The 24977-nt window shown below is 41.2% G+C and overlaps 1 protein-coding gene across 2 annotated transcripts in view; it reads right to left on the bottom strand.

The window, feature by feature from the left end:
- KAT2B (lysine acetyltransferase 2B) overlaps positions 1 to 24977 on the bottom strand; it is a 120729-nt gene that overhangs the window by 49643 nt on the left and 46109 nt on the right. For both annotated transcript variants that reach the window (XM_063637413.1, XM_055286211.2), the window contains exons 3-5: positions 11163 to 11308; positions 6617 to 6709; positions 5102 to 5283 (exon numbers count right to left, since the gene is read on the bottom strand). In XM_063637413.1, the coding sequence (XP_063493483.1) occupies positions 5102 to 5283; positions 6617 to 6709; positions 11163 to 11308 (421 nt within the window). The remainder of the gene's footprint in view (positions 1 to 5101; positions 5284 to 6616; positions 6710 to 11162; positions 11309 to 24977) is intronic.

Raw genomic sequence — 24977 nt, forward strand, 5'->3', positions numbered from 1 at the left:
TTCAGCTTTTTCTTCTTAACTTCCAAGATTAATCTTATTTTGTAATCTGTTAAGTTCACAGTAGGTTAAGACAATGAGGCTGAGTCAATGTCTGTGTGTGTGTGTGTGTGTGTGTGTGTGTGTGTCTACTTCTGGTGTTGTTTTCATAAATTGATTGATATTATTATTGCACATAGTGAGACAGAAAAAAGGAAATGGACATGCATGAGCACATGTATTCCTCCAAAGAAGGAACTGTAGGAAAAGATTTTACCTACATGACTGATTTCAGGTCTACTAAAAAGAAGCAAAATGATAGTTCATTCATTTTTGTATGTCTAATAAAGATTGTATTTGCACGCTATTTTCTGACTGTTCAAATAACTCCCAGATTTTTCACATCAGCATGATGATTTGTAACTTCTGTGAACAGAATTTTAAAATGTGAACACAGAAGACCACGTCATTCTACTGACTTGCTGAACTGAAAATCCCGTGGTTTTCAGGAATAAACTGACCTGCCCTAGTTCACAGGGACTGAGGCCCAGTTACTTAATTAAAGTCCAGACTAGAAGTCAGACCTCCTGTTTCCTAGTGTTCTTTCCATGCTTCCTGATAAATCTGTTCTAGACTTACATGTCTAATAATGAATGCTCAGTACACATGGCAATAGGCTATACATCATAGAAGAACGGCTAAATAAAACTGTTTCCCAAAAACAAGTTAGTTCTAGCTAGCTTGCTATGTATTCTTTCTCTTCTTCTTTTTTTTTTTTTTCAGACAGGGTCGTGCTCTGTCGCCCAAGCTGGAGTGCAGTGGTAGGATCATGGATGGCTCCATGCAGCCTTGACCTCCCGGGCTCAAGCAGTCCTCCCACCTCAACCTCCAGAGTTGCTGGGACCACAGGCACACGCCACCACAGGCACATGCCACCACATCCAGCTAGTTTTTTATTTTTTATTTTTTTTGTAGAGATGAAGTCTGATTCTGTTGCCCAGGCTGGGCTCAAACTCCTGGGCTCAAGCGATCCTCCGACCTCAGCCTCCCAAAGTTGCTGGGATTACAGGCATCAGGTACTGCACCCAGCCACTCTGTATTATTATGAAGCAGCTCCCCAATGTGGGGGTAAGCTTTAACTTTCAAAAGTTCTACACAATTCCAAATCTAAGACTAATTACTTGCCACTTTCCTCCAGCAGACTGTTGGTCAGTTGTATTTTAAGAAGTTGTAATCCTCTGACACTTCCTTTTCAGGTTATTTCTTCATGGAATTATAATAGTGTACTATCATGAAATTCAGGAACTTCAAAATATTTGCCCACATTTTTTTTCTATAACCACAATGCTCCTGGGAGTATAGATAAGGTACAGTTAACATACACTTATGTAACAATACTTAGGTCGAGCATGGTGGCTCACGCCTTTAATCCCAGCATTTTAGGAGGATGAGGTAGGCAGATCACCTGAGGTCAGGAGTTCAAGACCAGCCTGGCCAACATGGTGAAACCCCATCTTTACTAAAAATACAAAAATTAGCCAGGCATGGTGGCACGCACCCATGTAATCCCAGCTACTCGGGAAGCCAAGGCAGGAAAATCGCCTGAACTCAGGAGGTGGAGGTTGCAGTGAGCTGAGGTCGCACAACTGCACTGCAGCCTGGACAAAAGAGTGAGACTCCATCTCAAAAAAACACAAATAAACAAAAAAAAGAATATTTATATTTTTCTTTTCTTCAGAACAGAGAAGTAATTTAAGCAGCACTACTGTTCAGTCTGCTTTTAATTTTTATCGAATAAATATTTACAAGTTAGCTCTGTAATGAACACAATCATATTCTAAGTCCAGTCTTTTCCACAAAGAATCTTGTTTAACTTCATTTTCAGACTGATATACTGCAAACATTTTCGGCACATCTTTGTTCTAATATTTACAGTAACTGTAAGTTATAAGCTGAACCAGCATTATAGGTCCAGAGGTTCTCTTACAGCAACATCAAGATAAAGCCTGCTGGTGCCTGCAGCCAGTAATATTACCCATTTTTGAGAAGATCAGTATCAGTGATACATCATGCTGTGGTGGTATGTGGTTTTATTTAATTCCCCATGTGGTCATGGCAGTGAGGTTTTACTCTGAATATTGATTCTCCTAATTTTCACAGGTTGTTCCTCTCTACTTCCCTTTCCTCATCAACATGACGTGATGGTGGGGACGTGGGGGAGGTTGGTGTCATCTACCTTCATTTCCTTATTTATTATTAACAGGGGCTCTTGGTCTACATTTCACCTAGAAATCAGCAGGTTTCAGAACTCATCAGGGCATATTCATTTCAGTTTCTCTCAGCAAGTTTCTCTTTCCCATTGTCTGACTCCACTTTTTGCCTTCAGCTGCTGGCTCAGGAGGCTGGGCTATAAAGGACTCTTTTGACGTTTTTCTATTCCCTGCTATCTTAATTTCTAAAGCGATATTCAAATAATTACACACTCAATTATACACTTAAGGCTCTAGCTTAATAGCTCCACATTGGCAGTGACTGAGTTTTAGAGAACAATGTGCATGGGAGGAAAATGATGATGAGCATCTTCCCAGCACCTGTTCTGTGTGTCAGAAACTACATACAAACCACCCATGGAATACTCACAAAACTCATGACACTGGGACAGAGAAAGAAACCAAAAGTCTCTTTAGACCAGAGACTGGTCTAAAGCTCATGTAACAAGGGAGAGATGGATCCACACCATTCAAACCCAGCACTCATCCAAACCAATTTCCATTTTTACTACTTCTTAAGTATTCATAAGTGCCACCAATTTCTTAGTAATTCTCAAAGGCTCCCTTGCATTTTTCTTCTGTATTCTAAAACATCATAGCTGGGCACAGTGACTCACACATGTAATCTCAGCACTTTGGGAGGCCAAGGTGGGAGGATTGCTTGAGGTCAGGAATTTGCGACCAGCCTGGGCAACATAGTGAGACCCCTATCTCTATAAAAAATAAACAAATAGCCAGGCATGGTGTCATGTGCCTGTAGTCCCAGCTACTCAGGAGGCTGACATAGATGAATTCCTTGAGTCTAGGAGGTTGAGGCTACAGTGAGCTATGATCATGCCACTACGTTCCAGCCCAGGATACAGAATGAGACACCATCTCTAAAAAATATAAAAATAAAAATAAAAATAAAACAAAATATATGAATGTCTCTCAAGCTGCTTCACAATTAATTCTCCTTTTTCTTGATGAAACAATTATTTTCTCTGTTAAAAGTTACAAATGCATTCAGGGCCCTGGCTTTGACAAATATTCAGCTTTGTCAATTGTTCACAGACGGGATTAAAAAATACATATTTTTGAGAGACTTAACGTCTCAACTCTTATTATAAACAAGAGTTTCAATAATATAGCAGAGTTTCAATAATATACAACTATGGTTAATGTAAAATCCTAAAATGAAAGATACAGAAATAAAGATATAATTCAAAAACTTATTTTGAAGAAATCTGCAATTCCTATAAATATCAATTAAGGAGAAAATACTTTATAACTGAAATTGCTTATATTGCAAAAGTGAAGAGAAAGAGAGGAAAAGGGTGTGTTACACATGAAATTAGGTCAATGACAGAGAGGAAAGCTTATTTTAGATTATACAATTCTTCCATGTTATCTGCTGTTACAGAAAATAACCTGGGCACAAGTGGTCTTGACAGACTATCAAAAGATACTACTGCCCACTTTAAATCAGGAAAAAAATAGGCACTAAAGCTCCCTAATATCCCCTGATGCAAGCTTGATGTGCCTCTGAAATATAAACAGAGAAAAGTTATAAAAAAGTTGAAAAGAATGGATGATCCAAGTCACACTCCTACAGATGAAAATAAATGTAGGTCATTATATTTTGTATGGTACAAGTTTAAGATTTGTAAAACCAATTCTATTATTCTGCAAGTAATAAGCAACAAAAATAAATTTCCACTTTAGAAGAAAATATATGTTCAACCCAAGACTATCTGCAGAGTGTGAATGTCCAGCAATAGAGAAATGGTTAGGTAAGTTATGGTAAATCAACTCAATGGACTATAATGTAACCTGTGAAATGTTTGATATGATGTTAAGTGAAGAGACATAAAGGCTACAAAATTCTACATTTTCTTTCACTATAACTAATGTAAAATGTTATTTAAAAGGACAAAACCTGGAAGATAATATGTATAATGATATCAGTTCCATCACAGTTCTGGAACTAAGCTAATCTTTCCTTTAAAAAAATCTTTTTTTTTTTTTTTTTTTTTTTTTGAGAAAGAGTCTTGCTCTGTTGCCCAGAGCACACGATCTCAGTTCACTGCAACCTCTGCCTCCAGTGTTCAAGTGATTCTCCTGCCTCAGCCTCCCAAGCAGCCAGGATTACAGTCACGTGACACCATGCCCAACTAATTTTTGTACTTTTAGTAGAGCTGGGGTTTCACCATATTGGCCAGGCTGGTCTTGAACTCCTGACCCAAGTGATCTACCCACTTTAGACTCCCAAAGTGCTAGGATTAGAGGTGTGAGCCACCATGCCCAGCCTAAAAAAAATTCTTTAACGTCGTTATATGGTCATTGCATTTTTTGAGTGAGGGCTCTAATTAATTTCAGAGTTACAGTGTAGCTATCTAGTCAACAATATTCAATAGATAAATAACACAAGCCACATATGGATTTTGAATTTTCTAGTAGCCACACTGGAATGGTAAAAACAGGTAAAATTAACTTCAATATATTTTATTTAATCCAATGTATCCAATGTACTATCATTTCTACATGTAATCAATATTTTAAAACTATTAATGAGCAATTTTAAACTCCTTTTTGGTACAATCACAGAAATCTCAATCCAAACTAGCCACATTTTCAAGTGCTCATATGGCTAGTGGCTATCGTACTGGGTATAGATGATTTACATCCCTCACCCCTCAACATATTATGATAGCAATGAAAAGTAGGAGTTTGCAAGTTAAATTATAAAGACATTATCCCTGAATTGATGGAGTCATAATGATAACTAGGCAACCCTATACTTACAGAGTCAAGTAGAATTTTCGGTCTGTAACAGGCTTTATGGGGCCAAAGAAAAAGAACTTGCATCTGATTACCTTGTGTAGTTCTCTTTGTATCCAGAAATATCATCATTGGGAGATCGCAGTCTTCGTTGAGATGGTGCCTCCAGATGCCAATAGTTGATGCGGTTTAGGAACATTTTTGCCAACTCAACTATTGTTTGCCTTTCTTTTGCTGGCAGGTGACTAAATTTGTACTGTACAAAGTTATTCACACCCTTAAAAAGAGGGAAGGCAATTTCTTCATGCAGCTATGCAATCATACTAATTCTGAACACCCACACAGCCAGCATGATTGGTGGTTATTAGCAAAATAACAGACATTTCTCTATTCACAAAAATCTCTTCCTTTTCCCTAAAAGAAAATAGCAATCCCCAGAGGGAATCTTGCTTCAGATCACAGAGGATGAAAAGTGACAAGACAGAGAGGCTGTGAGTTGTGATTCTACGCCTGCTGAAATCCTGAAGCATTAAGGAGAAAATCAAAATCATGGACTGAAAAGGTCAAAACCCCTGAAACAAGAAAATATGACTGTTGTGCAGAATAATTATTGCTTTACTATCAGCAGAGTAGCCCACATATAATGCAGTTCTTAGATAAATATTGTTTTTACATTACAAAAATGCTAATCAAAAGGGTGCTATCATGCCTTCCACTGAACTAAACAACTAAAATTTAAACTCTTTACTATTATTTGTTTGAAGTCAATAAGCTTACCAAAATATATATATCATTCAAAATTATGGGCTTTTAAAAAAACTGTTAATTTAATCTTTCTACAGAATATTATCATTTCATCTAATTTCAAATAAAAGAGCAATGAATTCTTATTTAATAGAGTTTGGAGACAAAATAAAATTTACTGAAAACTGACTGATAAAAATGCATTTATTTTTAAGGGTTCTGGTATCATGACTTCAGTAGTCATTCTCATCAAAAAATTCAGTCCAGAGTGTTTTTGTTTAGCCAAACAATCAAAGGCTAAAAAAGTGATGCTAATGAGAGATACTTGACAACACCTAACAGAAAAACTCTTTACATTTTAACAGATTCCCTGAGTAAAACGGCTTCTTTCCAGGAATCATAATGTAGCAGGAAGTCCATTTCTGGGTACAAAATCTCATTTCTTTTTTGCTTTTTTTGCTTGACTTACAATGTTTTTCACATTGCTACTAAATCCCCTCACCTCATTGGGCTTTCTCAGACAGTGCCAAGCAAATGGACAAAGACTTCATTTTAAAGCATCAACAACAAGAAAAAGCACATTTCGTGTGTTCTCCTTACAAACTACATGTTCTACTTAAGGTTTTTCTTCTGCAAACACACAGTAAACTGTGAGTATGTAACAACCCTAAAAGGCAAAAGCTAGATCATGTATTAAATTATGTATACACCTCTGACCCAAAGCCTCCAGGACAATTTCCACAGACTGGTAAACATCTCTAACCTGGGTATGGAGGACTGAAGCCGTAGATAGAGATATAAAAGGAGGATTAAAAGATTTCTTCAGCCTTAAGCCAATAAAAAGAGGGCTTTTAAAATCTTTTTACCTGTTCAATGCTAGGTTTTTCAAATGGGGGTTTCTTTTCCAAAGAGCCTTCAACCACAGGTTTTCCTCTTTGTAAAATAGACTTTCTCAAGAGCTGCAAAGAAACCATCAAAAAAAAAAAAAAAAAAGAAAAACTTAATTGGTATGTCTATCTCTCTCTCCTCTCTTCTGTTTCTTTCTGTCTGTCTCTCTCTCTCTCTTACACACACACACACAGCCTTTAAAGGAAGTTACCATATTCTATTTATCTTAACTATATATAAACAAATCCTTAAGTCAATAAAATGGGCAACTATCAGGTTACCCAAACTGGCCTTCATGTCCACGGCCAGAGTTATGAGGAAATGGACACCTTTCATGTTCTGGGCAGCCTAGGCCACCCATGCTGGTCCAACAGACACCACTGTCCCATTCACTTCCCTCTTCTCCCCACTGTTTCTGGCTTTCCATTGACCCAGAGGCCTGGTATGCAACCCTACACACTTGGCACATGCCCATCCAGGCCACTATAGGTGTGCTGAAGCTCTAGAAGATCTTATTTAAAGATGTGAGAGAAAGATCTATTCTGCACAAAAGAGGCCAGGGGACAGGAGCTGTCTATAGCAGCTACATGGCATACGCATCATCTAGGGCACAGGCTTTTTGGGAAGAAAGTCTGCAGAGCTCTAAATGGGCAACTTTCACTGTTAGTCTTTTTTTTTTTCATTTCCCTTCCATCCGTAGAATGCAAGCCAACTGTTCTGGCATCTCAATGCCCACAAAACAAAAACACTGCTCTTAATTCCTGCCACTGGAATTTAAAGCTCTCAAAGTGCAAACAGAAAAGGGAACACAAAGCCACTTACCAAGAACAACGCAGAAAATAAATTTGATAATGAAATTCTTTACCTTCGATCTTTGCTTGAATCTTCTGTAACTTTTACATGTGGGTCAGTTAGATATGGCCACACATTTATGTAAGGAACATCCTTCCCTCCTTTCTCTGCTTACTGCCTTTTCAGTAGAAACAAAACATGGAAACCATTCTCTCAGGGGTAAATGGAACTCGATAAACCACCAAGATTGAAGATGACCATGTCTCACCACTGAACTGTGTCTTACAAGGACCTCAACTCCTTCCAGGGGTGCCATACGAATTCTGAGTATGGGGTATCTGTTCATCCTTTCAAGTATTATGCCCATCTTTATAAAAGCAAATTTGCAATACACATAAGTTATTGTATATGTTTCTAAGAATATCTAAAGATTAGTCATAAAAATTAAATACAAATAATTCTGGTTGCTTACTTATTTTCCCCACTTAAAATAAGACCATTTAGGAACTTGGCTCATTGGGGGTTTCAATTTGGAGGTAAACTGATGGATTGTGGAGATGTTGAACTTCAGTTTATCCATAAGATGATGAAGCTGGGATTAAGTGGGCATATAAAAAAAGTTCTTAATAGCAGCAGGCATTTGCATCCTTAATTTCAACAGACAATCTTCATGGTTCTTCATATATATTATCTCCTTTAATACTTATAACCTTTTGAGGTAGGTGCTACTACTAACAAGGCAGATTAACTTGCCCAAAGTCACATTTAGTAAGTGATAGAGCAAAGTTTTAAACCCAGGTAGACTCCAGAGCCACATCTGTAAGCACTAAGATATACTTCAACTTTAAACGCAGCTTGCCACTGGGTTTATGTTCAACACCTAAGACTGATTTTTTTTTTTTTTTTTTAATTTGGGACGTTGTCTCACTCTGTTGGCCAGGCTGGAGTGCAGTGGCGTGATAGCTCATGGCAACCTCTGCATACCAGACTCAAGCAATTCTCCTGCCTCAGCCTCTCAAGTAGCTGGAATTTACAGGCGCGCGCAACCACGCCTGGCTAATTTTTGTATTTTTAGTAGAGATAGAGTTTCATCATGTTTGCCAGGCTGGTCTCGAACCCCTGACCTCAGGTAATGGGCCTGCCTCAGCCTCCCAAAGTGCTGGGATTACAGTTGTGAGCCACCGTGCCCAGACTAAGACTGAAATTTTTTAATGCTACTAAAATATATAACACATTTTTACTTTAATTATTGACAAATGAGACACAGGAACTGCCTTTCTCTTTCTTTCTTTTTAAAAAATCATGGGCCAGGTGCAGTGGCTCATGCCTGTAATCCCAGCACTTTGGAAGGCCGAGGCGGGAGATCACTTGAGGCTAGGAGTTCAAGATCAGTGTGGCCGACAATGTGAAACCCCATCTCTACTAAAAATACAAATATTAGCCGGGCATGGTGGCACACACCTGTAATCCCAGTTACTCAGGAGGCTGTGGCAGGAGAACCACTTGAACTCGGGAGGTGGAGGTTGCAGTGAGCTGAGAACACACCACTTCACTCTAGCCTGGATGACAGAGTGAGACTCTGTCTCAAAAAAATTAAAATTAAAAAAAATTTAATCATTATTTTTGTTTTGTTTTTAGGAATTGCCTTTCAGAAGCTAAGGAATAGATTATTTATAACTCATTTGCCCAAGAATAATACTTTTTGCAGGAGGTGGGGAGAATGCTGAATATTTTGGATTGTGTTTCCACAAACAAATATACTTGCACTATTATTTTAAGACGAAGGAGGGAAGAAAGAGAGAGAAGATGTACATTAAAACAGAGAAATGCTTTCTGGCCTGTTTGGTTGGTTATAAACTAAAAAGAGGCTGACAGGATGGAAACCTTGACACCACCTTCACTTCCAACAGGGTAGTGGGGAGCTGCCAGGGAGCACAGTTCCAAGATAAATAATAGCTGTAGTCATGCAGACCTTGTTTTTCTTCAACTAAGATCTTTTTCCAAAGAAGCTCTAAACACTACGAACCTGCCAGGGTTCGAGCTGAATGACTCAAGCCTCACAGCCACATCAACAAGTTGTCACCGGCATGCCTAAAGTGGTCTAGTGCCTGCTAATGGCTGTGGGGAATCCAGCTGTTCATATTCTCTCCCTTCCCCCACTCTCTCTCTCTGTCTCTCTCTCTCTCTCTTTCTCTATTATTCTTTTTAAAGTTAATATCCCCAAATTTAATATCTACCAAATTATAAAAATATAATTCTACCTCCCACTCCTATCTCCTAACCACCCAAAAAAACCCATTAGTACAATAAAAGACAAAAGTTAATAAAAAGGGGGAAAGGCAAAATTATGAATCAAATAAGTTCAGACAAAGAAAAGAAAAGAGCTATAGGAATTGGGTACAAAATTTTCACTAAGATTCCTAGCAGCCAAAGCAAAAGAGGGAACTCACTGGAAAATTTAGCTATTTTTGTCATATAAAAATGAAGTACAAATAAATATAAATGAGTTGAAGGAGAGTTATTATAAAATGAAGCACAGTGCTTCTTATTAGAAGAGGCAAACTTTTCCTACCCATAAGCTCTGAGTGCTTTTGTTTTGCTTTCAACATCCTTGTAAGGGTTACACAATACAACGTAATCTACAATGCCCTCAATAGCAGGTTTACTTTTTTTTAAGGTTATTCCTTCTGGCAGCCTCCTTTATAGATCTATTTTTGGCAACCTGAAGTTTTACTATCCATTTCCACCACCAGTTTTGCTCCCACATCTGCTAGTCCTGGCTCTAATCAGAAGCTTGAGGAGATGTACGTCTATGGTAGGGAATGGATGTGACCCACATGGAGCTGAGGTAGAACTAGTGAAGAGGCAGCTATGGGGAATGGCAGCAGTAATTGGTGACTGGTGTCAGTGAGAAACAGGTAACAGTGGCTAAGATACCAAAATAAATTTGGAATATCTTGCTTCCTTCTCTTAAAGCATTAGAGATAGGACTTACAGCCACTCCTCCAACTACATCTCCTCCCACCCATCCCTCTGCTAGCTGGGCTCCACCACACTGCCCGCCTTGCTGTTCGGACATCACTTCAAGCTCTCTTAGTGCACGGCCTAAAATACCTGTTTCCCCCTCTGCCTCGGAGGCTCTTCCCCTAGCACTTTGCACAGATGGCTCCTATCTCCCAACTCAGGTTTCTGCTCAACTTCCATCTCCTCAGAGAGACTATCCTAACTGACCTTCCTGGCTGGCATGTCCCCAACTCGCCACCATCCCTGCCATTCTGATTCCACTTATCCTACTTTGTTTCTCTTCAGAATGCTTATCACCACCTGCAAAGATATTATTTACTTGTTGACTGTCTCTTCTACTGAAATATATACTCCATGAGGGGAAGAACTCTGTTTTGTCCACTGTTCTATCCCTCATGCCTACATTAGTGCCACATGCAGAACAGATGTGCAATAAATACTTGTTGGGTGGATGGAAAAAATCTATTTGCATATGCACACCAAGATACTCAACTTTGCATATAAGTGTAAAAGCTCTCAAAGAGAATGACGTGTTCAAAGTATGGTGGGCCATTTTAGAGAATCCGCCAAGAAGAAGCGTATAGTTCAGCAAACTCTGAGGGCAAAATGTACCATGAGCTGAAAGCCTTCACACCCATGACCTGGCATATGCAGACTGAGCACATTTGAATAATGAGAGAAAATGGTTTTAAAATGTTAAAATCTCACCTTAAATAGGTAGAAATAAACTTGTTTGGTATCTGCATCTTCTTCCTTGTGGACACAGGTAAAGAGATATTCCACATCCAACACTATTCCCAGGAGTCTGTTCATTTCTTCCTCTGACACATTCTCCAGGTGGGAAACATGAGCAGCTTATGGTAAGATCAAAGAAACATATGTAAGACCTCAACTGGAAACCAAACATTCCCCATTTTTAAGTAGAAGGTCCTCTTTCATCAATCTTACCATCAATCCTTTAAGCTCATTGGGAATAAGAGAAGATTTCTGAACTCCTATAGGACTGAAGTCTTCTCACAAAATCTACCTATAATTAAGAGACTACCATGTTCTTAAGCCTTAGCCTCCCCATCCAACATTAAAAATGGGCTGGTGGCTAATGTATGCAAATAATGTATATTTTAAGAACCAGTACTGGTAGCATCAAGACTGGTCCTGATAGGGTCAACTTCTTAGGTTTCCATATAAGAAAATTCTCCACCATGTCAAGAGGGTTCTCTATGGTCCTAGTCATGAATGCAGGACTTGGAAGTTGGTGGTTCAGAGATGCAGAAAACCAAGCTCCCTAAAGGTATAGCTCTAAGTCCTGTGAAGAGCTCACTCACCAAAGAATATCATGATAGCGTAAAGACTGAAGGCCTTTTTCTTCAGCCTTTCTTATTGAGACACACTAAAACCTCACTGTCTGCTGCAAAGTCCCCACGGCCTATTTTAGCTTGACATTCAACATCCTCCGTGATCCAGCTGCAAACCCACTTTTGCATCTTTGTTCTGCTGTCGTACTATAGTTTTGTGACCTTTCCATTGACCTTCTCCTCACTCATCCCTTTGTGATCTCTTCTACTCAAATACAGTCCATCTTTTAAGGTTATTACATTTAATCCCCAATCCCATGTAGTCGGTATTAGTAATTCCATTTTACAGTTGAGGAAACTAAGGCTCTGATATGGTTGGGCTCTGTGTCTCCACCCAAACATCATCTCAAATTGCAATCCCCACATGTCCAGGGAGGGACCTGCTGGGAACTGATTGGATCATGGAGAAAGTTTCCCGCATGCTGTTCTCATGATAGTGAGTTCTCATGAGACCTGATGTTTAAAAGTGTTTGACAGGTCCCTCCTCACTCGCTCGCTCTCTCTCTCTCTCCTGCTGCCATGTAAGACTTGCCTTCCTTCCCCTTCACCTTCCACCATGATTGTAAGATTCCTGAGGCCTCCCCAGCCATGCAGAACTGTGAGTCAATTAAACCTCCTTTCTTTATAAATTATCCAGCCTCAGGTAGTTCTTTATAGCAGTGTGAAAATGAACTAATACAGTCTCAGGCAGACTAAATAGTGTTTCATCAAATGTCACTCAGCCAACAAGGCAGAGCTAGGGTTTGAAACTGAAAAAGGTTTGACCCAAATTCTAAAGCACCTACAAACACATTTTTGTTGACTAAATGATTCACTTCAAGTCCCTTTTCACTCGAAAAAGGATCTCTAGGTAAACCATCTAATAATCACCCACTAGCCCAGGAACCCCTCTGGGCTGGAATCACGTCTTTTATTTCTGTTATCCCCAACTTCTATTACTATGTTTGCCACATAACAGGAGGCGGCACTTCAAGAACGATCCTCTTAGGTATAGCTCCAAGTGTGCTGGCTTAAAAATGCTTGAAGATTCAAGTGCTTGAAATGATTTTTAAAGAAAGATTAAAACAGATTTTAAAAAAGTGATAGATTTTTCCTCGTTCTTTTAAAGGGAGATGAAACTAAAGGCTATTGAGGAATATCTGCTAGGTGCTGGACACAGGTCAGTCTACTCTGGAGACCATGATGCACTCACCATTGAACCACAATGCTCAGTCAGAAGCCTGGGATAGAGTATGCTGCTAATATCCACCTATATATCCCCCCTCCTTAGCACAACTCTTGGTTTCCAACTACCAGGAGCTCCATTTGGCCTAAGGGCTTTTCTTATCACTGTAACCTACTCTGCCACCTATATACCCCTCAAGAGCAGCTCTTAGCCAAAGACTAAAGAAGTTAGGGTATAAATACTCATTTCCTCACCGTTCAGATGGAGTAACTCTGAGGTAAGTGTTCTACACCAGCTCCCAATTTTTCCTGCACAGAATTAAGTAGCAGTTGCCCACAGTGAGAACTGGCTTAGTAATTCACTCTTTATTGGCCACCTTTTCCTCAGTGTTTCGCTTTTAACTCTCCTACTCTCAACCTAAATAAACTACATGCACTCAAATCCTTGTCTCAGAGTCTGTTTCTTGGGGAACTCAAACTAAGATATCTAAACAAATGCATTTTCAGAAAGTTAAGAGGATTAAATACCAAGGGGTAGGGGCAGGAGTAGCTGCCCTGAAGGAGCAGGAGTAGCTATGTTTATATCAGACAAAATGGACTTTATGTCAAAAGCTGGCTGGGCAGTGGCTCACGCCTGTAATCCCAGCACTTTGGGAGGCTGAGGCAGTCGAATCACAAGGTCAGGAGTTCGAGACCAGCCTGTCCAATATGGTGAAACCCCGTCTCTACTAAAAATACAAAAATTAGCTGGGGATGGTGGCACGTGCCAGTAGTTCTAGCTACTCAGGAGGCTGAGGTAGGAGAATTGCTTGAACCCGGGAAGCGGAGATTGCAGTGAGCCGACATCACGCCACTGCACTCCAGCCTGGCGACAGAGGGAGACTCCATCTCAAAAAAAAAAAAAAAAAAAAAAAACAACAACAATAAAAAACCATGCAGAGACCAAAAAGGGCATTATATAATGATAAAGGGATCAATTCATCAAGAGGATATAACAATTGTAAATATACATGTACCTAATCTTACAGCACCTAATGTTTGCTGTAAAAATATAAAATATATATATAATATAATATAAAGCAAACATTAATAAATCTGAGCTTGGCACAGTGGCTCATGCCTGTTATCCCAGGGCTTCAGGAGGACAAGGTGGGTGGATCACTTGAGTCAGGAGTTTGAGACCAGTGGGGCCAACATGGTGAAACCTCGTCTCTACTAAAAATGCAAAAAGTAAGCTGGATATGGTGGCACATGCTTGTAATCCCAGCTACTTGAGAGGCTGACGGGAGAGGATCACTTGAACCTAGGAGGTGGAGGCTGCAGTGAGCCTAGACCATGCCACTGCACTCCAGCCTAGGCAACAGAGCAAAACTCCATCTTAAATAAATAAATAAATAAATAAATATGTGAAAGGAGAGATAGAATGAAATACAATAATAGTAGGGGACTTCAATATTACACTTTCAACAATGGATAAATCATTTACACACAAAATCAATGACAAAGCACTGGGCTTGAACTATACTTTAAAGAAAATGGACCTAACAGACATATACAGAACATTCCATCCAATAAGAGTAGAATACACATTTTTCTCAAGTGCACATGAAATTTTCTCTAGGACAGATCAGATGATAGGCCATAAAACAAGTCTTAACAACTTTTAAAAGACTGAAATCATACCAAGTGTCTATTCCAACCACACTGGTAGGAAACTATTGGGTTGGTGCAAAAATAATTGCATTTTTGCCATTCCTTTCAATGGCAAAAACCGCAATTATTTTGGACCAACCTATATACATCATTAACAGGAGGAATTTTGGAAAATTTACAAATAGGTTGAAATTAAACAGCATGCTCCTGAACAACCAATGGGTCAGAGAAGAACTTAAAAGGGAAATTTAAAAATATCTTAAGACAAACAGAAGTGGAAATACAACATACCAAAACTTACAAAATGCAGCAAAAGCAGTTGTAAGAAAGAAGCTTACAGCAATAAATGCCTACATTAAAAAAGAAAAAAGATCTCAAATAACCTAATGTTACACCTCAAAGAACTAGAAAAAGAACGAACTAAAGTCCAAAGTTAGTAGAAAGAGTAAACAAAAAAGATCAGAGCAGAAATAAATGGAAACAAGAAAAACAATAGAAAAGATCAACACAACTAAAAGTTGGTTCTTTGAAAAGATTAAAAAAATGAACAAACTTGTAGCTGGACTACAAAAGAAAAACAGAGAAGACTCAAAATAAGAAATGAAAAAGGAGACATTATAACTGACACCACAGAAATACAAAGGATTATAAGAGATTATGATGAACAGTTATGTCAATAAATTGGATAATCTAAAAGAAATGGATAAATTCCTGGAAATGTATAACCTACCAAAACTAAATCATGAAAATATAGAAAATCTGAACAAACTAATAACAAGTAAGGAGACTGAATCAGTAATTAAATAAAAAATCTTCCATCATGGAAAAGCCCAGGACCTGATGGCTTCAAGGCTGAATTCTACCAAACACTTTAAAAAGAACTAATACTAATTCTCAAACTCTTCAAAAAGCCCAAGTGCAGTGGCTCATGCCCACAATCCCAGCACTTCAGGAGGCTGAGGTAGGAGAAATGCTTAAGCCTAGGAGTTCAAGACAAGCCTGCACAACATAGTGAGACCCTGTTTCTATAAAAAATAAAAATAAATAAATAAAAATTAGGCAGGTGTGGTGTCACATGCCTGTAGTCCCAGCTACTCAGGAGGCTGAGGTGGGAGGATTGCTTGAACCCACAAGATCGAGGTTGCAGTGACCCATGATTGTGCCACTATACTCCAGCCTTTATGACAAAGTGAAACTCTAAAAAAAAACTTCAAAAAACTGAAGAGGGATGCATACTTCCAAACTCACTTTACAAGGTCAGCATTATACTAATACCAAAGCCAGACAAGGACACTACAAGAAAAGAATATTACAGGCCAATATCCCTGATGAACATGGATGCAAAAATACTGAACAGAAAACCAGCAATCTGAATTCAACAGCAGATTAAAAGAATCCTTCACCACAAGCAAGAAGAATTAATCCCAGGGATGCAAGGATGGTTCAGCAATAAATTGATATAGCAAATTAACAGAATGAAGGAGAAAAATCATATGGTAATCTCTAAAGATAAAGAAAAAGCATCTGACAAAATTCAATATCCTTTCATGATAAAAATTCTCAACAAATTAGGCACAGAGGGAATGTGCTGTACCTCAACACAAAGAGGCCATATGTGACAAACCCACAATTAACATCACACTCAATAGTGAGAATCTGAAAGCTTTTCCTTTAAGATTAAGAACACAAAAAATATACCCACTCTTGCCACTTCTTTTCAACATACTATTGGAAGTCCTAGCCAAAGCAATTAAGTAAGAAAAAGAAATGAAAACTATCCAAATCAGAGAGGAAGAAGTTAAATTGTCCCTGCAGATAACATAATTTTATAAACAGAAAACCCTAAAGACACCACGAAAAAACTTTTAAAACTAATAAACTCAGTAAACTTGCAGGATACAAAATCAACACACAAAGACCAGTACCATTTGTTTTTTCTTTTCTTGTTTTTTTTTTTTTTTTTTAAATAGAGATGGCGTCTCACTATGTTGCCCAAGCTGGTATTCTCAAATCCTGGGCTCAAGCAATCCTTCCACCTCACCCTCCTAAAGCATTGGGATTACAGGCAAGAGTAACCATGCCCAGCCATGTTTCTCTATACTAACAACAAACTATCAAAACAAAACAAAAAATCAAGAAAACAATCTCATTTATAATAGCATCAAAAACAATCAAATACCTAGGAATAAATTTAACCAAGGAGGTGAAAGATATCTACACTGCAAACTATAAAACATTGATTAAAGAAAGTAGGCCAGGCGCAGTGGCTCACACCTGGAGTCCCAGCACTTTGGGAGGCTGACGCAGGCAGATCACAAGGTCAGGAGCTCGAGACCAGCCTGGCTAACATGGTGAAACCCCATCTCCACTAAAGATTAAAAAAATTAGCCAGGCGTGCTGCTGCACGCCTGTAATCCCAGCTACTCAGGAGGCTGAGGCAGGAGAATCACTTGAACCCAGGAGGCGGAGGTTGCAGTGAGCTGAGATTGTGCCATTGCACTCCAGTCTGGGTGACAGGGTGAGACTCCATCTCAAAAAAAAAAAAAAAAAGTGAAGACACGAATAAGTGATAACATATCTTTTATGTTCACAGATTGGAAGAATTAATACTGTTAAAATGTCCATATTACCCAAAGTGATCTACAGATTCAATGCAATCCCTGTCAAAATTCCAATGACATTTTTCACAGAAATAGAAAAAAAAATCCTAAAATCTGTACAGAACTACATAAGACTCCAAATAGCCAAAGCAATCTTGAGCAAAAAGAACAAAGGCAGAGTCATCACACTACACTTGATTTCAAAATCTACTACAAAGCTATCACAATCAAAACAAAATGCCACCAACATAAAAAACAAATACATAGACCAACTGAACAGAATAGACAGCCCAGAAATCCATCCATTTACAGTCGACTGATTTTCAACAAAGATGCCAAGGAGAAGGGACAGTCTCTTCAATAAATGCTGTTGGGACAACAGGATACCCACATGCAAAAGAAGGAAATTAGACCCTTATCTCACACCATATACAAAAACCTACTCAAAATGGACTAAAGACTTAAATGTAGACCTGAAACTGTAAAACTACTAGAAGGAAACATAGGAAAAAGTTTCTTGACATTGGTCTTGGCGAAGATTTTTTGAATATGATCAAAAAGCACCGGCAACAAAACAAAAATAGACAAACTGGATTGCATCAAACTAAAAAGCTTCTATATAGGAAAAGAAACAATCAACAGAGTAAAGAGACAACCTATGGGATGGGAGAGAACATTTTCAAACCACACATTCGATGAAGCTAATATCCAAAATACATAAGGAACTTATACAACTCAATGGTAAGAAAACAACCCAATTTTAAAATGTGCAAAGGATATGAATAGACATTTCTCAAAAGAAGACATATAAATGGCCAACAGGTATATGGAAAAATGTTCAACATCATTAATCAGAGAAATGCAAATTAAAATCACAATGAGAAATCACTTCACGCTCAGGATAGCTATTATCAAAAAGATGAAAGATGAGTGTTGGCAAGAATGTGGGGACAAGGAACCCTTGCACACTGTTGGTGGGAATGTAAATTAGTACAGCCAGTATGGTAAACCATATGGATATGTCTCAAAAAATCCAAAACAGAACTACCATATGACCCGACCCAGCAATTCCACTTCTGGATATATATCCAAAGAAAAGGAAATCAGTATGTCAAAAAGACATCCGCATTCCCATATTCACTGCAGCATTATTCACAATAGCCAAAATATGGAATTTACCTAAGTGTCCACCCCAACAAATGAATGGATAAAGAGAATGTAGTATATGAACACAATCGAATACTATTCAGCCTTAAAAACCAAGGAAATGGCCAGGCATAGTGGCTCACACCTGTAATCCTAGCACTTTGGAAGGCTGAAGCAGGAGGACTGCTTGAGCCCAGTTCAAGACCAGCCTTGGTAAGATGGCAAGACCCTGTCTCTACAAAAAAAAAATTTTTTTTAATTAGCTAGATATGATGGCTCGGATCTGTAGTCCCAGTTACTTAGCAACCTAAGGCAAGAGGATCCCTTGAGCCCAGGAGTTTGAGGCTACAGTGAACTATGATTGTACCACTGCATCCTGGCCTGGACAACAAAGTGAGAGCCTGTCTTAAGGCTAAGTGAAATAAGCCAGGCACAGAAAGACAAATACTGCATGATCTTACTTGCATGTAGAATCTTAAAAAGTCAAACTCAGAGAAGCAGAAAGTAAAATGATGGTTACCACGAACTTGGAATGTGGGGTATGGGTAGAGATGGCTGGTCACAGAGTACAAAGTTTCATTTACACAGAAGTTCTGGAGATCGATTTGTGTGGCATGGTGACTATAGTTAGTAATAATACATTGTAATTGTATAATTGAAAATTGCTAACAGAATCAATTTTAAATATTTTCACCACAAAAAGTATGTGAGGTGATAGATATGCTAATTAGCCTGATTTAATCATTTTATAATATATACATCTCAAAATATCACATTATACACAATAAATACACACATTTTTATTTGTCAATTAAACCTTAATAAAACTGAAAAAAATAAATTATTTTCTCATTTTAATTAACGTATAATTGTACATATTTATGAGGTACCCAGCAATATTTTGATACATTTAATATATAGTGATCAGATCAGTGTAATTAGCATATCCATCATCTCAAATATTTATCATTTCTTTGTGTTGGAAACACTCGGTATCATCCATCTAGCTGTTTGAAACTAGATATTATTGTTAACCATAGTCATCTTACAGTGGCATGGAACACTAGAACTCATTCTTCCTATCCAGCTGTAATTTTGTATCCTTTAAAAAATCTCAGCTGGGCGCGGTGGCTCACGCCTGTAATCTCAGCACTTTGGAAGGCCAAGGCAGGTGGATCACGAGGTCAGGAGTTCAAGAGCAGCCTGACCAACATGGTGAAACCCCATCTCTACCCAAAATATAAAAATTATCCAGGCGTGGGGGCACATGCCTGTAATCCTAGCTACTTGGGAGGCTGAGGCAGGAGAATGACTTGAATCTGGGAAGTGGAGGTTGTGGTGAGCTGAGATTGTGCCACTGCACTCCAGCCGAGACTGCGCCACTGCACTCCAGCCTGCGAGACTCTGTCTAAAAAAAAAAAAAAAAAAAAAAAAAAAAAAACTATTTGTTTTTAAATAACACAAATGTCATAGAGGAAGACAGATTAAAGGGCTTAAAATTAGAGAGGTAGAGGCCACTCACCTTTCATTTCTCTCTAATACAGAAAAGTAATTGAAAGGCAGAGTGATGGACCCGTGATGAGGAACATGCATGGGTGTGCACTCCAATACAGCATTTTTGGGGAGTGGGGCAGTATCGAGACAGGGTCTCCCTTGGTCACCCAGGCTGGAGTGCAACAGTGCGATCTTAGCTCACTGCAGCCTTGACCTCCTGAGCTTAAGTGATCCTCCCACCTCAGCCTTCCAAGTGGCTGGGACTATAGGCGTGTACCACCATGCCTGGCTAATTTTTTTGTATTTTCCGTTGGCGCGAAGTTTCACCATGTTGCCCAGGCTCGTCTTGAACTCCTGGGCTCAAGTGATCCTCCCGTCTTGGATTCCCAAAGTGCTGGAATTACAGGTATAAGCCACCATGCCCAGACTCCAATACAGCTTGTTTTTCTTCCTTTTTTTTTTCTGAAACAGGGTCTCACTCTGTCACCCAGGCTGGATTGTAGTGGCACAATTATGGCTCACTGCAGCCTCGACTTTTCTGGGATCAGGTAATCCTCTCACCTTAGTCTCCCAAATAGCTGGGACTACAGGTGCCTACCATCATGCCCAGCTAGTTTTTATATTTTTATGTAGAGATGGGGTTTCACCATGTTGTCCAGGCTGGTCTCGAACTTCTGAGCTCAAGCAATCCATCCACTGTGGCCTCCCAAAGTGCTGGGATTACAGGTGTGATCCACCATGCCCGGCTCAAAACAGCATTTTTAAAAGGTAAGAAGAGAGGAATTAATCTTTATAATCTGTCTGAATTCAGCAGTATTGAATAAAATGCCAACACTGTATTATTACATTATCAAATAGAAAAAGAATAATCAATTAAATTGTTTCTAAGTATATAAATAACTTACATCATAGAAAAATTACATGTAGGCAGGGCGCAGTGGCTCATGCCTGTAATCCCAGCACTTTGGGAGGCCAAGGCAGGTGGATCACCTGAAGTCAGGAGTTAAGAGACCAGCCTGGCTAGTGTGGCAAAACCCTGCCTCTACTAAAAACACAAAAAATAGGCGAGTGTGGTAGTGCATGCCAGTAGTCCCAGCTACTCAGGAGGCTGAGGCAGGAGAATCACTTGAACCCGGGAAGTGGAGGCTGCAATGAGCCAAAATTGCGCCACTGCACTCCAGCCTGGGAGACAGCAAGACTCTGCCCCACCGCAAAAAAAAAAAAAAAAAAAAAAAAAAAAAAAAAAATTATGTGTGTGTGTAAACACAAAAATTAATGTTTAAATATATTATTTTCTATTTGGCTACACAATACGTTACCTCATCACTTTCTAAAAGATATCCAAAATCAGACTTTATTTTAGGTAGAACATTTGCTGGGTCATCTTTTTCTTAAGACTGCAAAATCTTCCTTGAGGTCAATCTGAAGCCTTTGGGAAACAGGCCTCATTCTGGAGACAACTAGGTCAACATTTTTATGTCAGTTATTTACAGAAATAATTTATTTAGGACTATTTTTGTCTTATAAACTTTTTTTAAAAATTAATAGACATAGAGATGGAGCCTCACTATGTTGCCCAGGCTAGTCTCAAACTCCTGGGCTCAAGCAATCCTCCCACCTTGGCCTCCCAAAGTGCTAGGATTACAGGTGTGAGCCTCTGCATCTGGCCTGTCTTATAAACTTTTAATCTCTTTTTGTGATAAGCTATGAAAGCAATCAGTATACAATATCAAGTAAATTCCTTCAGATGCTCCATAATACGAAACCATCTAATTAAGGTGCTAACATGTAGGTTTAACTCATGGAAGTACATGCCATGATTTACTTTTGAAATAGTAGCTTACTTTTTTCAAGCCCCAAAACACTTTACCAAAATAAATTACTAATCAGAATTAGAAGGAGTTGCTCTGGATGAAATAGAGGTGAAAGCTTCTATTTTTGGAAGGCTCAAGAACCCATCCCATACCCTTGTTGGGATTCTACAGTTTTAAAACCACTGTTTAGAACCAACTTTTTGCATATTTTGAAGAGTAGTCTGATAAAAATTAAAATGCTTAAGTGAAACCTGAGGAGGCTCATTTCCCTCTGACTCTGCCCATAATGAAATGTGTTTGTGGTTTTGTGATTTTTTTTGCATTTATTAATTATTTATTTATTACCATAATGCAATATGTGATCTCTCCTCAGAGCTCTGTGTGAAACCCAAAGTAGAAAGGAATAGGGAGATGGGGCCTTCTGCGCAGGGAAGACGCTGAGTTCGACGTTGGCCTACCCAGTCGGAAGGCAGAGCTGCAATCTGGTTAACTGCCTCCTTTCCCCCAGATTTCCTTTCATTCTGCTCGAGTCTTCGCCTGTGTCCGATCCCTATCCACTTTCCCTCCTCTCGTAGGCAAGCCTCAGACTCCAGGCTTGAGGTTTTGTTTTTCTCCTGGTGAAAATCCGACGACCATGTCTACGGAACTCTTCTCATCCACAAGAGAGGAAGGAAGCTCTGGCTCAGGACCCAGTTTTAGGTCTAATCAAAGGAAAATGTTAAACCTGCTCCTGGAGAGAGACAATTCCTTTACTGTCTGTCCAGATGTCCCTAGAACTCAAGTGGGCAAATTTCTTGGTGATTCTGCAAACCTAAGCATTTTGTCTGGAGGAACCCCAAAACGTTGCCTCGATCTTTCGAATCTTAGCAGTGGAGAGATAACTGCCACTCAGCTTACCACTTCTGCAGACCTTGATGAAACTGGTCACCTGGATTCTTCAGGACTTCAGGAAGTGCATTTAGCTGGCATGTAAGTTCTGTTGCTAAATGAACCCCACGCAAAAGCCTTTTAGCACTGGTCATAGAGATTTTATCCTGTGCAGACTCTGCAGAGTACAAAACCTTTCATACTGGGTATAAGTGGGCTTTGAGGCCTAGTTCCTTAACTTGAACAGTTTCTAAGTTTTCCAGATCTAAATAGTGTTGTGAAAATGAAGGCTATTCATTTTAACTATCATAATCAGAAGTATTTATAAGGAAATGAAGGAAAATGGTATACTACACTTATGTATAGGCTTTTATTTGTATGTGAAAGGTGCTGTATCTTAGTAATTGAACGTACAGAGTGGCCGGGCACAATGGCTTATATCTGTAATCCCAGCACTTTGGGAGGCCAAGGCAGGCGGATCAGTTGAGGTCAGGAGTTCAAGACCAGCCTGCCCAACATGGTGAAACCCCATCTCTACTAAAAACACAAAAATTAGCCAGGTGTGGTGGCATATGCCTGTAATTGCAGCTACGGAGGTTGAGGTAGGAGAACTGCTTGAGTCCAGGAGGTGGAGGTTGCAGTGAGCCGAGACCACGCCACTGCCCTCCAGCCTGGGTGACAGAGCGAGACTCTGTCTCAAAAAAAAAAAAAAAAAAAAAGCTTCCTTCCTTCCTTCCTTCCTTCTTTCTTTCTTTCTTTCCCTCCCTCTCTGGCCCAGGCTACAATCTACTCGGCTTGCTGCTGCCCGTGCCGCGGACTGCCTGGGTCTGCCGGCGCGCGCCACCGCTGCCTGCCTTTTCTCCTTTGGATGCAGGCACGCGTTCGCCATCTTGGCCACGCTGCTCGCCAGCTCCTGACGCCGAGTGCTCTGCCCGCCTCGGCCTCCCGAGGTACTGGGACTACAGACGGAGTCTCGCTCACCCAGTGCTCGGTGTTGCCCAGGCTGGAGTGCGGTGGCGTGGTCTGGCCTCGTGGCAGCCTCTACCCCCCGGCCGCCTGCCTTGGCCTGCCAGGGTGCTGGGATTGCAGCCCCTGCCCGGCCGCCGCCCCGTCTGGAAGGTGGGGAGCACCTCTGCCCGGCCGCCCCGTCTGGGAGGTGAGGAGCACCTCTGCCCGGCCGCCCCGTCTGGGAGGTGAGGAGCGCCTCTGCCCGGCCGCCCCGTCTGGGAAGTGAGGAGCGCCTCTGCCCGGCCACCCACCGTCTGGGAAGTGAGGAGCGCCTCTGCCCGGCCACCCACCGTCTGGGAAGTGAGGAGCGCCTCTGCCCGGCCACCCACCGTCTGGGAAGTGAGGAGCGCCTCTGCCCGGCCGCCCCGTCTGGGAAGTGAGGAGCGCCTCTGCCCGGCCACCCACCGTCTGGGAAGTGAGGAGCGCCTCTGCCCGGCCACCCACCGTCTGGGAAGTGAGGAGTGCCTCTGCCCGGCCGCCCTGTCTGGGAAGTGAGGAGCGCCTCTGCCCGGCCGCCCCGTCCGGGAAGAAATGAGGAGCGCCTCTGCCCGGCCGCCCCGTCCGGGAAGAAGTGAGGAGCGCCTCTGCCCGGCCGCCCCGTCCGGGAAGAAGTGAGGAGCGCCTCTGCCCGGCCGCCCCATCGGGAAGAAGTGAGGAGCGCCTCTGCCCGGCCGCCCCGTCCGGGAAGAAGTGAGGAGCGCCTCTGCCCGGCCGCCCCGTCCGGGAAGAAGTGAGGAGCGCCTCTGCCCGGCCGCCCCGTCCGGGAAGAAGTGAGGAGCGCCTCTGCCCGGCCGCCCTGTCGGGAAGAAGTGAGGAGCGCCTCTGCCCGGCTGCCCCATCCGGGAAGAAGTGAGGAGCGCCTCTGCCCGGCCGCCCCGTCTGGGAGGTGAGGAGCGCCTCTGCCCGGCCACCCATCGTCTGGGAGGTGAGGAGCGCCTCTGCCCGGCCACCCATCGTCTGGAAAGTGAGGAGCGCCTCTGCCCGGCTGCCCCATCTGGGAAGTGAGGAGTGCCTCTGCCCGGCCACCCATCGTCTGGGAGGTGAGGAGCGCCTCTGCCTGGCCACCCATTGTCTGGGAAGTGGGGAGCGCCTCTGCCCGACCACCCATCGTCTGGGAAGTGAGGAGCGCCTCTGCCCGTCCACCTATCGTCTGGGAAGAAGTGAGGAGCGTCTCTGCCTGGCCGCCCCGTCTGGGAAGTGAGGAGCCCCTCTGCCCGGCCGCCCCGTGTCTGGGTAGAAGTGAGGAGCTCCTCTGCCTGGCCGCTCCGTCTGGGAGGTCTACCACGGAGGCCAGAAGCAATGTGGGGGCTGGACGTGGTGGCTCACGCCTGTGGTCCCGGCACTCTGGGGGGCGAGGCGGGTTGATCACTTCGGGCTAGGAGTTCGAGACCAGTCTGGCCAACTTGGCGAAACATGAAGAAT

The sequence above is a fragment of the Symphalangus syndactylus genome, chromosome 1, assembly GCF_028878055.3.
Source record: "Symphalangus syndactylus isolate Jambi chromosome 1, NHGRI_mSymSyn1-v2.1_pri, whole genome shotgun sequence".
NCBI lineage: Eukaryota > Metazoa > Chordata > Mammalia > Primates > Hylobatidae > Symphalangus > Symphalangus syndactylus.